At 38.0% G+C, this 13483-nt stretch overlaps 1 protein-coding gene across 6 annotated transcripts in view; it reads left to right on the top strand.

The window, feature by feature from the left end:
• SLC39A12 (solute carrier family 39 member 12) overlaps positions 1-5497 on the top strand; it is a 40656-nt gene extending 35159 nt beyond the window's left edge. For all 6 annotated transcript variants that reach the window (XM_033511738.1, XM_033511731.1, XM_033511734.1 and 3 more), the window contains 2 exons: positions 486-673; positions 4998-5497. In XM_033511738.1, coding sequence (XP_033367629.1) covers positions 486-673; positions 4998-5126 — 317 coding nt within the window. In that variant the 3' untranslated portion in view covers positions 5127-5497. The remainder of the gene's footprint in view (positions 1-485; positions 674-4997) is intronic.
• Positions 5498-13483: the final 7986 nt, after the last annotated feature.

The following is a 13483-nucleotide window of genomic DNA, read 5'->3' as shown; positions in this document are numbered from 1 at the left end:
TTAGAACTGAAATCAGTGGGGTTAAACTCAAACTGGGATCAGACTGGCATAGATCACTCTGACTTGCAGCACCTGTAGCACATTCAGAGACCACGCAGCACTATATACCCACATGATTTGAACTGGCAAGTGCCCAGTAGAAAAAGATTTAGAAGCTCTGGGAAAGCATGTGACTTTACTTTTGCATGAATCCAAATTGGAAATGTCACGGAACATAGAGAACTAACAGAAAGCCACTTCTCAATACTGTATGCTATCTTTAGGAATAGCTAAACAAGTACAAGTCAGTATGACTTTTTTTGTTGTTTTGAGATTTTTCTTTCACACAGGACAAGTTTATAACTAATTCTACAGATTTCTAAAGGCAGCCCTCCATCAGTCACTAATTCTGTACACATCTTAATTATTTTCCATCATACTTTATTACCAAGAGTCTTAAAATACATTTATCAGCTAAATAATAAATGTTCTTTGTCTCTATGCAGGAGATTTTGCTGTGCTGCTGAGTACAGGGCTCCCCACGAAGACTGCAATTTTGATGAATTTTATAAGTGCACTAACAGCATTCTTAGGACTTTATATTGGCCTTTCTCTATCGACTGACCCATCCATTCAAAACTGGATTTTTACTATTACAGCTGGAATGTTCTTGTATTTATCTTTAGCAGAAATGGTGAGAACTTCAGTCTATTTTTATGTTTTCCTTATAGCATAGCCACATCATCGATAAGTGTCAGAAAAGTGCAGGGGGATGAACTTGGAGAGAAAAAGAGCAGTGCTTAGAAAAGTAATTTGTTTTCCTTCTGTTTCACTTTCATGCTAGGTGTCATTATAATGAAAAGGGGAAATAAGGACCATGAAGAGACTAAAATAAGAGAAAAGAATAATGAACTTCTAGAGTATTTTTTAAAAAATATTTTAAAGATTTCTAAACAATGTATTTTTAGTTATTTTAGTTATTTAGTAAAACATATATTTGAACCTTCAGGGGGTATAATGATCTTGAAAAAACTGGTTATTTTTTTCTTTTTCTGCTCTTTTCTTCATATATTTTTCACCCATTGTTTCAATGCAAATTTGCTGTTTCAGAACTAAAATGTAAGGTGGTTATCCTGAACACTTCTATTCTGTCCTAGGGAGGTTTCAATTAGCTCTTAAGCATTAAAAAAACCTTCAGATCACCTCAACTTTTTAATAGCTGCCCAATATTTTTCATACTCCCAGTAAAATTGCAATGATCTGCCAATAGAAAAATAAGGTGTGAAGATAGGAGGTAGGAGGAAGGTCTAAGGACTGAGCAAAAATGTGGAGCAATCATAGCTCATGCAGATGCCTCAGGCCACATAATTTATTGAAGAGATGGATTACTGTTACACATGCAGAACTTAAATGCCTGCCCAGCTTTGTCACTTGGCTCTTTAACCATCATGTGTTGATGTAGGGTTTCTTGCAAGCTCCTCCACAAAGATGGAATGTTTTGAGTGAGTAGATCAAGAAGGAGAAAAAAAGTCTCTAAATAAATTATTACTTTGTTTTTTCCCACTGCTGTCTATCTCTCCCTTGTGTTTGTTACCATGTCATGCCTGAGATGCCCTTTATCAGGTTCAGGCATCGTACTTTATACATGATATGCCATTCCAGTATTATAACCTATTTAAAATTCTACTTACAGTAATTCATCTTAGGCCTCCTTAGAATTTTAGTCTATTTTTGCTATTGTAAGTAAAGTAAAAGGAACATAAAATTCACCTAAGAGCTCAAGACGAAACTGCCAAAGGATTGTGGATGTGTCAACAGTCCTGACTGAGGTAGTAAATAACAGACAAGAACACTGTGTACCAAGTTGCAGCTTGTTCTGACAGGGAAATTTGGAAGTGAGGCTGCCTACCAGCTGTGTAGGCATGGTTTTACTAATGGGGCAAAGAATGATGTACACATATTTTTCCTCCAGTGTAGGATCAGCATCCATCAGGGATCCACGAGCTTCTAGAACAATACCAAGTTTTTCCCTGAGTCTTCAAAACCATGTGCCGGCTGTAAATCCCAAGAGGAAACATAGTTCCAGGCAGAGACAGGGACATGTTTTCCCTTGTTCTCAGCTTGTCATCATAATCTTGGTCTTGATGGGAAGGGAAGAAAGAAGGGAAAGAGGGGAGAGAAGCTTATTTCTCTCAATCCCTTTTATTAATAAGACTAAGCAGCTTTTCTCTGCATTTTGTCAAAAGAACTGCCATTGGGTGGCTCACCTGCCAGTGTCAAACATCACAGGGATTATTTTATTTAAAAAAAAATATTTATTCAGCATTGCAGCCATCTACAGATCTGAAAAGTTTTGTATGTTTGTATAGTACATCTCAAGAGAAAATGAGCCGTTCTTTATGTATTTTTCTGCTTGCTGCACAGAACTAGGTTCTACTTTCTGCTGCACTCTCATCTACAAACAACAGTTACCAGTGCTCCTGCCAATGGTGTACAAACTTCTAATAGTACACAAAGTTTGACTGTAATTTTCAGTACTTGTTTTATGGGCTTTCACATATTCATGTGCTTGTCAGAACAGCAGTTAAATAAAACTGAACATCCTCACTGGTTTCTGCACTTAGGAACATTGAGGGGTGTGAATGTAGGTTTGTTGACAGAACAGCACTGTGAGACTGCCACCACAGACAAAGTAGCACAAATCTACTTCTGTGGTTAATTAAAGGTTTTTCATTTCTACAAATGGCATTATAACTCCATTAGCAAGCTGGGTAGAGACTAATGATTTCAGAAACTGAATAAGGTACAAAAGATAAAATCACTTATATCCATCATGTTTCACCAAGAAATTATGCAAAACTGAAGTTTACTGTGACTAATTTAAAAAATGTTTTCAATTTTGAAGATAAGGGAGTAGGTTTTAAAGTGATTTACTGGACTGTTGCAGTGCATCAGCCATGCCATATGTGTCCAGCTTGGTAAGAACTCTTTTTTAGCCAGTAAAATGCTGAGCCTGGCATGCCTTCTTTCAGCAGGCTGCTTCCTAATTCTTCTTATCTTTTGTGCACTAATGATAACATGAGCTGGAGTGGAACAGAGCAGTCCCTTGATTAGCAGTACCTCTTTTGCCTCTGACAGACTTGAAGCATTAGCAAGTGTGAGCTTCCAACAGCTTAGATGTGGTGCTATGTTCCCTTAATTTTGAAGTGGTTTGCATCTGCCAGTTGAATAGGATTATGCTTCTTAAACAACAAGATTCTCTCTGCTATACCACACACTTTTTTGTTCAGAGAGAGTTGAGTAACTACAGCTGATATTGTGACAGCAGCCATTTTATTTTAACAGATAAGCAGGGATATCACACTAGGTATGGAAACAGAAATGGTTTGTGTGTTGATTACATGCACATAGGTTAGATGGAGGGAGCAGACATCAGCACTGGACATGGAAAGGGTACTACTTGCTAAGAATTCCTTTAGAAAATTATCTTAGGAACCTCCTGTGCATGTGTGTCACTCCTAAATTGTCACTGAGAGCAATAAATAAATTGTCACTGACAGAAATGAAAATTCATTTTTGCAATGGGATTTTTTTTCCTGTTTGGAGAACTTTTCACTCAAGCACTGGGGAAGAGGAAAAAATAGACTGATTTTAAGGATAAATAAGAAAGACTAAACATCTAGACTGGAACCCTGGATTCAGGCTAGGTCTTAATTAACAGTTTTTTACTCATGTGCATGAAAAATTCTGTGTGCTCTGAGCACTTAAAACTGTAAGTTCAGATTTTGATTGACATCAGAACTTTGAGGTGTTTACACTTGTTTTAGATTAAAAGTTTCTGATTATCTTTAAACACTGACCAAATATAACTACATAAGTTTCTGTACTGTAATTTAAATCAGTGCCTGGTTGTAATGAAGATGCAAGGCATTTGGGTTTTCCTGTTATTTTCAGGCAAAACTTTAAAGTGGAGGCAGATTTTTCAGCACAGTTTTGTTTTGGGCCCATGCCAACTTTCAGAGAAAGAAGAATGCAGAAGAAGCAACCCCAGAGACCCCCCCCCCTCTGACAGAGGGAAGGACAAGCATAGCAAACACTCCTGTTAACCTCCTTGGTCAGCACCACTCCACTGTCTCCCAGTGGCTGCTGCTGTTACAGCTACTGTGAAGAGCCTCCAAAGTGCACAGGAACTCAGTAGTTTTTTATTCAAGCACAGAAAAAAACACACAACCAAAACCAGAGGTCAGCACCAGACTACTGCTCTCTATTTATTTTGAGAGTTGATTTGACAGTATTAGCAGTCATCAGTGTTTCCCCTGAATAAAACAGAAATATTAAGAGAATTTGAGCCTGAGGCATCATTTTTGCAAGGTCTGTTTAGACACATATTTAGTTTAAACCTTTGATAAAATACACTGTGTAGAGTGAAAGGTCAATACAAGTAGCCTTTATTATGATTATAAACAAGTGTTGCTCCATTACATGATTTAAAACTCATAGAGAAAAATACTAAACATGATTTTTTCAAGCATATTTTAAAAGTCCTGTTTTCTACTTGTACATTTATTAAAGCCCAAGTAAATAGGAGTGTTGCCAGTTATTTCAGAAAAAGCATGATCGACCCTATATATAGTACTGAAGCAAAAAATACTCCAACTAGTTCATTCCCACAAAAGGAAATCACTAATTTTACTAAATAAGCATTTCCTTGCAGACAGCTGTATAAAATTACTACAAAATATTGAGAAGTTAACAAATTTCAGAATCTTGTTTATAATTCTTGTCAGTGCTAGTAAAAGAACTGAAGTGGGTAAAATTTGATTAGTTTAAATATTTTGTCATCAAGATCAGCTTTGTCAAAATGTACAGAAAATACTACACATTAATAGTATAGTCAGAAGCTCAGCATTTTGAAAGTTGTTTTTTTTTAAATGAAGTTTGCCTTGTTTTCCCATAACTTTTTTTTCCCACAGATGAATGTATCTGGCTCTCATTCTGCTGTCTTATTCTTTTTTTAGCTTCCTGAAATGACTCATATTCAGACACGGCGACCCTGGTTGATGTTTCTCTTACAGAACCTTGGATTACTATTAGGCTGGCTTTGCCTCTTACTTTTGGCTGTATTTGAACAGAAAATCAAAATATAAGTTTTCTGTTGGAAATCTCGAAGTACCACTTATGACAGTGGATAGAGCATTATTCACAATTTGTCATGTCTGCCATAGTGATATGTAAATTAAGTTGCTGGGATTTTATATCTGAACAGTAGATAACTATTTTACTTTATTAACTTATTGTTCAGATTTTTGTAATTATTTTTTTTTTGTAAACATGAATGTTTAGAATTATGTTTTATTTGTTACTGAGTTTACCAGATCCCATGCTCAGACTCACAGGAGCTTTTAATTAGTTTTTATTGAGACTGTTCTAGTTGAATGCTATAAGTGATCTCTGCCAGTCTGATTGAAGAAAAGAATAAAACACTTTTATATGCAATAATTAAAGTGGACTAACCATAGCTGAATAATTTGAATACAGAATGTTTTTTTGCCTTTTAGTACAAAGAATTATTTCTTTAAATCTAAAAAGAGTAGCAAAGCTTAACTGCTAAAGGGCATAAAGCAATTTTATAAAGTCTTCACTTTCTACTTTGTCAACATAAAAATTCTCATCAGTTTCATCTTACTGGTCCACTGTGGCAGGAAAAAAATGACGAGTGTAAATGTTGAAGTTTATGCTACAGAAATTTGGGAATATTCTTTTCTGACTATAATACAGTTTCTCATATGTGTGATGGAACCTGTGACAGTCAAGCACTGGACTAACCACCTTTTGCATTATCTCACCTCTGGTGAGATGAGCAACTGCTTATGAAGGATTATAAAAAATATGTTTAAATTTCTTTTCCCTGATATCCCTCTCAGACTCCACAAATGAAGGGATTTCTTGAGCCAAATGTTGCTTCTGAGACATCATATTCAATAAACACTTGCCTTCCTGTCAGCAATTAACTTAATCATAGATATGTGATGTGTATTGTGGAAAGAGCTTTTTCAATTGTCTAGAGTGCATTTAGCCTCATGGCAATTCCTCCCATCCTGAGTGATTTTTTGTGTAATTAGTCCTCTTGATGTCAAGGTAATTCTGCCTAAGTTGAGATGATTCATTTAATCTAGTTTTGAAGAACCGGATCTGAAACAAATGTACGAATTCTAGCCTGATTCTGATGTGCTGAGCAGCTTCCGGGAGGTATTAAGCAACACTCAGCTGTGTGATTTCAGCTCTTTACATTCTCTCAATTTCTGGTGCAAGGACTTCTCCCCTAACTTATACTTTTGTATGAGAACTAATCTATGTTCTTTCTTTCTCCTCTGATCATCTGTGGAAATTAGGGAGAGCAAGTTACAGAACAGACATATTCTTTATGAAGCAACTGAAAGTTTTCCTTGTCTAAACCCTGTCTTGAAATATCTCTACATTATGACACAACATGACTGTCTCACAATGTGTTCTGTGTTTATTTAATAGCTCCTAGTAAAGGTACAATTATTCTCATATTACAGAGGGGAAGAGTCTACTCTCCTACAGCAGACTGTCAGACCTCTTAGATCTCAAAAGCTTCATGGGCACCATACTAACCAAAATACAAAGTGGAAAAAAATACTGAATTTCACTGTTTATGATAGCCCACACTCATGGGCTTGTGAAACCTTAGTCAACCAGTGACTAACCCTCAGGGAAAAAAAAAAAAATAAACTTAGAGATAATTTTAAAAGTAGATATGCATTCATTTTCAGTGCCTGATAGTTATGAGAATCTGTAGCAAATGCCCCAATGCAAATCTAGACAAACTTAGACACGTACATACCTTCAGAAACCTTGTCCTACACAGTTTATTCAAGGTAACACAGGAAGTCTCTGACAGTGGAGTGAACTGCGCTCTTTTTAAGGCCCAAAGTACAATCCTACCTTCTTTTTTTTAGGTGTGCAAATACTACAGTTGCTTTTTATGTTGATGTAACTTTGAAAGGTGAGTTGAGAAGCCACGTCTAATGCTTCTGTTCTCAAAGTTTACTTTTTTTTCCTGGAGCTTGTCCTTGATTTTATTAAGCTAATATTTTTTAAAAGTTGTTTCTCGGTATTTCATCTGTTTGTATTGGCACCGAGTCACTTTATGACCTTCAGCTGTGACAGTCAATTCAAGCAATAGCAGAGCATCACTGGATGTAAGCAAAATCTATTCTTGTATCAGATGGTACAAATGAATATTGGAAACATTCATTATTTCAGAGAAGAGTTAACATAGTTTGAATGCTTATGTATGCCTAATGTTTGCTTCCATGGAAAACAAGATTATCAATATGATCATGTTTTGGTAATGTTATTGTATTCTGAAATATTTGTCTACATTTATTAATGTGTCTGAAAGAGGGCAAGTAATTTCTGGCAGTGTATACTTTAAAGTTGCATATGAGCATAGGTTCTCATCCAGATATGTTCTGTGAACATATTGTATCCACATCTATCAAGAAAATGCTGTCTTTTGGCTATATATGCTTATAAAGCATCTTGATCACATTTAACAACCAAATGTATTTATACAGCTTCCACCACAGGCACAGATATGTTGATCAGAAAGCCAGTTAATCTTTATTTCTTCCACAGAGCTCTTTGACTTTTGTGGTGTTTGTCAGTAAGTGAGTAGTTCTATGACCATTTTGCCCTGGTGTCAAACCCGAACACCTGAAGTCTCATCAGCATATGAAAGTTTGAATTCTTGTGGCACTTAGAGAGAACTTATCTCACTACTTGAGATTAGTGTTTCTGCTGTAAATCTCTTTACATTAGTGTCTTTAAAAAGATACTGAAGGTTGAGTATTACCACATGTAAATCAAGACCTCTAGCCTTACAGAGGGCTGGAAACTGTTCCCATAGGCCATTGAAACAGAAAACTAAACAAGTTTTACACCAAAGAGATTCACCTGTCAAATATTGTTTAGTCAATGTTCTCTAAAAATTCCAAGAAAAATAATAGAATATGTTTTTGTGTCCTTACAAAAGAGAAAACTCTGCACAAGTGTTCTTATGATGCTTTCTCATTTAGTTTGTTTTAAATCTGTAGAGTTTGTTCATAGAGATTTGAAGCAGACCTGTTTTTAAAGCTGGTACATCTTTCTGTTGCTTCAAACCTAACAGATAGAGAGCATAATATGCCAATGTTTTCATTGAGTCAAATCCTGAGTAAGGACTGCAGAACTTCATCATTTGCAGCCCTTAAATCAGGACTAGGTTTCTCTGTAAGGGGTATGCAATTACTCAAACAGATGTTATGTGCTTGATGGAGAGATTACTTGGTGAGGTTTTACAGCCAGTCAGGCAGTTCTAACTAGATAATCATAAAGTTCCTTTGAAACTTTAAATACATGAATCTATAGATAAAGGATTTTTTCTGGAAGAAGCCATTTAGCATTTCTCCCTTTCATCTATTCTTAGTTTTCAGGCACACTTAAGATGAAATGATCTTGGTCTCCTACACAGGAAACTGGAGAGAAAAGGAAAGGTTGAAAGAATTTGTTTGCTACAGTACTTTTTCTTGGAAGTTAGATGGCAGAGGGCCTCATAAGGAATACTTCCAATTCCAAACTACCAGCACTCCTGAGAGCTGACCTTGTACCTCTCCTTTCTGTATATGTTACACATTATCCAGTGACTCCTAAGATAAATAGTTCCTTCTTTGCAGTCAGTTATAGCAATGCCCTCAAGTTTCTGGAGCTCATCTGCATGTTTTAAATACTGCCATCTATTCCTTTACTGTATTTTATGCTTTAAACATGAATGTGGCATTTTCTCCAGAGACAGAAAAATACCTTTTTCATATAAGAGAACATGGTTAGTTTTGGTATTTACCCTTGAATTGTTTTTCTATCACCCTGCCATTGCACTTGGGAAAGCTAATTGTTATTGTAACAGTTTTAAACAGGTTTATATCTGTCTGTATCTGATGTATGGATTAAGGCTTACCAATGTTCTTAGCTTTTCTTTCTTTACTGTAACCTTTTGTCAAGCCTTCCTCTCGTTTTAAAAACAAGCTGCCTTCTATTGTGACTGTAGCTGTAGGAATGTGACTACAGAAAATACAAGCAGTAATTGCACAATGGCTTTAATCAAAACAAAAAGTTCTGCAATTTATTTTACTAGACCCACTTACATTCCCTTCTCCCCAAAAGAACAAAAAATCCACACATGGAGCTGTTGCTCTGGGTCACGTAGGGGAATGTAAGAAGTGCGTCTTTCCTTTTATGTCCCTGATAACAGGACCAAGCACAACGGGAGACCCTGCACAGACGCCGGGACGCATTGAAGTCCCTGCCAAGCTGCCGGCGGCGGCAGCGTCGAGCAGCATCCCGGGGCAGGGGTGCAGGGACCGCGCAGGGCTGGTGCCGCTCGCCCCTGCAAGGGACGGGGCGCGGAGCAGGGACTCCCGAGGGGGAGCTGCAGGGTGCCACTTCGGCACTTCCAGCGGGAGCATCTAAGGGTTTACCGCTGTCTCACCCTGCGGCAGCTCGCTGCAGGCACGTTGGTTCGTGTTGCCTGCTTTGGAAGTGAAAACTATTGTGAAAGCGGTCTGGCCGACATCCCCGTGAGTGCGGGCTCCCGCAGGGCAATAATCCGCAGGAGCCCAGCAGTCAGGGTGATCCCAAGGATTCCCAGGGAAATAATCCGCAGGAGCCCAGCAGTCAGGGTGATCCCAAGGATTCCCAGGGCAATAATCCGCAGGAGCGCAGCAGTCAGGGTGATCCCAGGGATTCCCAGGAAGGTCCGTCTCCACGCTACAGCTGCAGGGCACCCAAAGGGAGCGCGACGTGACAGTGTCTCTCTGCCAGGGTCTCAGCTCTGACATTGCCAGAGAACACTAAACGCAGGATTACCTGGCAGCCTAAATCTGCCTGGCAACCATTTACATATTGGCCCAAGATCATGCCGACCAGCTCTAACGCGGTGCTATAGATGTGTCTCTATGTGGCATCGTTTTGTTCCACTGCAGCTGGCTGGGGATCCCTCCTCCTTTTCCCAGGAGCCAGAAGGACCTAATTTGACCCATCCAGGAGAGATGACAAGAGATATGCATAGGGAAATAGACTGGTCAATTATTATAGCATATTCCAGTCTCGATTATAGATCACACCAAATTGTCCTCCATGGACTCTCGTGCTGCAGGGAGGGCAGCAGGACAACGCCTGCACTGCTGTGTTGGGTAGCTGCCCAGGCTGTCCTCATCAGGGTACAGGGTAGGGGAACAGCAGCCACAGCTCAGGCCTGGCAAGTGTTTCAGAGTATCCCAGGTGTCCCTGTATTGCTGGTGTGAAACCACCAGCACTCCCTCAGGAAAAGCCTCAGGAAAACTTTCCGGCTTTTCTGGCAGGGACTTTGTAGTGCTTGTCCTTCCACCTGCTATGCAAATACCATAACCCATATGGTATAGGCTGTTACCTGTTCTTGTCCACCACCCATGCAGAAGGTTTTGAACAGGTTTTTGTGTTGCCACAGTTTATTTCTTCAGAAAGGGAAACACAATGTTAAAGAATTAACTGAGACTCACACAGAAGGAGACTGGCACAGTGGTACCAGTAATGCAACTCATTTTTGGAGAGACAGTGCTGAGCACAAACACAAGTAAGTCATCTTTTGATTCCATACTGAAGTGTGTTGGTGTTGTCTTGGTGTTCTTGGGTGGTTTTATCACTAACAAATGGTAGAGTGCCCTAATTTCAAGACAAGTCCACCTACGTATTCCTGTGCAAAGGCATAGTGTGAGCTCTGGAGCAAGAGTACACTTACTTTTTGACTGTCATCCCAATCCAGAAGGGGATGGGTACTGAATTTGAGTGCACAACCTAATGCCAACTATATGCGTGGTACAGTGACTCAGGAGCAGGTAGCTACAACTATCAGCAAGTTTAGAAAGTTGTAAATGGGCAATATACATCTGGTGGTTCAGTATGCTCAGGACAGCACAGCAGCATTCAGAAAACATCCACACTGTGCTATAGCCATGAATGCAATTCTTTTCCCTGGTACTATCCACATGAGAAGTCCCACACAAGTTAAAATCATTCTGTTACACTCCAGAACATCACTGATGATAATTTTTTTGTGCACTTTGCACAAGCTTTCAGAGAAAAAGATAAAATGGACAATAAGGTCTCTTCTGTAATATGGTAAAAAACTGAACACAAGTGGAAATGCACTGTAAATTGCACGGTGATTCCTCATCCTGCGCACATGCAAAGCATCTCCCTTTTCACTTTGAGACAAACAGGGCAAAACTGATACAGAACTGGAAAGCCAGAACAAGGAACTGCCTATGAGAAAGTTCTTATAGATATGTAAGGTGTATAGGTGTAAGTGGCAAAACAAACAACAAATACATAAAGAATGACCCTCTCAGCATTGCAGCACCTTTTCATTGACAAGCACAAACCCCACACAATTCTCTCAAATGTTGCTGGAAATGATTATGGCTAAGAAGTCAAGTTTTAGCACTGGATATAGTTTCCATATTACAAAATAGATGGCTTTTAATAAGTCTCAAACTTGAAACAAGCACATCTATGTGTTCATAGGCATGTAGTTTGGAAAATATATATTCATAGTTGATGAAATCAGTGTAATTTTGTGCAGAGGATGTAAATTCCATCTCAAGTAATGAGAGGAAAAAAAGCTTATGAGACCATAGTCCATTTTCTATCATTTCCTACTATCATAAAACCTAGTTTTCAAATTGGCTTTTTGTACTTGCAATTAGCAAGAGTATGCCATTTGTCTAGACAACAGAGTAGCTGAATATCTGATGTTTCTGGCATTATTAGGGTAGACTAAGAAAGCACATGACTATTCTTAAATTCCTTTCTAGCATGTAATATTTTAATACACCATCAAAATTGTTAGGTTGGAGTGCACAGAATTATTAATCATTCATTCTTGACTGTGATTCCTGTTCAAGGAAAAGTGTTTTCTAGAAGTAATTAAAATATATTTCACTTGAGTGAAGTGTATTTTTCTGTTTCCTTCCCTTCCTCTCACTTAGTTTCTCCCACCAATATAATTCTTGCTATGTGTTAAGTTTCAGTTTTGATGGAGAAAACCTGATTTTTAGAGACATTTCATTACTATAGTGTGCATTGGATCATGGGCAAGAGAGACTTCAGAAAGGGTGGTTTGAATTCTAAGGAAGCGTAAATTGAGCAAGAGAAGAGGTTCCTGCCATTTTTTATTTTATTTTTTTTGGTTGGTTTGTTGCTTGAGATTTTTTAACTTGTTTGTTTTATTTTGTTATTAGAAAGTATACTCCGCCTTTTTTAAAAAAGGGAAGGAACAACTATAACCCCAACAAAATATTTAAATGTCAAGGTGCAAGTACTGACACTGCTATTCACCAGTTTACATTAGACTGCAAATGATCGTGTCTTCTGCACGTCTACATTTGCTCTTTTAAAGCTTTTGCTTCCCAGCTGAGACATATTAACTGACCCTGGGCATGTGCCTAATGTTTTGAAAATTCTCAGTAAAACAATTGCTAACCACTTTCATTTCTACAGCCTACTAGTCTTACAGATGAAGACACAGAAAAACAGTTTCTTATAAAGGATAAATATTGGATTTAGTCAATATAAACTGAAATATGAACTGCTGATGTCTTGAAGTAGATATGCACTTGCAATACATTCGTGCAGTTTATAGTTCTGGTATGAATGTAAACTATAGCAATATCAAGAATTGCTTTTGAGTATCTCATATTGATTTCAAGTAAGAAATACTCCATACTTTTCCCTTCAGAATTCACAACACAAAGGGTAACTCAGACATTAAAAACAAACCTTCAGGTCCCTGGCTTTCTCACAAATTGCATTTTTCTGTGTTCAAAATGGCTACTTGAAGAGCAAAAAGGCCTTTTCCTGTCTTCTGCACTTTTGTCCTAATTATTTCAGAAATAACCACCTTTTACAAAGAACTGCCAAGTTTGTTCCCCAGGGAAATTGGTGGTTCACGTGGTAAGACACACAAAGTTTTGGCAGAAGAGACATTTACATTCACTATATTCACAATTACAAAATAGCATCAGATGTCAGACTCAAGACTTTGCTTTCTAATGCTCTGAAAATCAGTGAGACTGTGCAGCATGTAAAGAATAAACCACTTCTGAATTCTCAGGGTTTTTTCTTTTATATTGGGCAAAATTCTACTAAAAGCAGTAATTTCTGCTTCGTGCTATTTTAAACAAAAGACAACACGGGCTTTTGGATTCTTTATAACACAACTCCCAAGTCTGCACAGTGCCTCTGTTACTGAGATCTACATGATAAGGAGATAATCTGAAATACAGCTGGCAACCAGCACTGTTTCTCAAGTACTGAAAGTTCCTAGGCAGTACGTTTGATGAAAAACACATTGCATGTTCATTTATCCCCTATGTCTATTTAAAATATGAGATATAAACATCTC

The sequence above is a fragment of the Parus major genome, chromosome 2, assembly GCF_001522545.3.
Source record: "Parus major isolate Abel chromosome 2, Parus_major1.1, whole genome shotgun sequence".
Classification (NCBI taxonomy): Eukaryota; Metazoa; Chordata; class Aves; order Passeriformes; family Paridae; genus Parus; species Parus major.
This window is presented reverse-complemented; position numbering and strand designations above follow the sequence as displayed.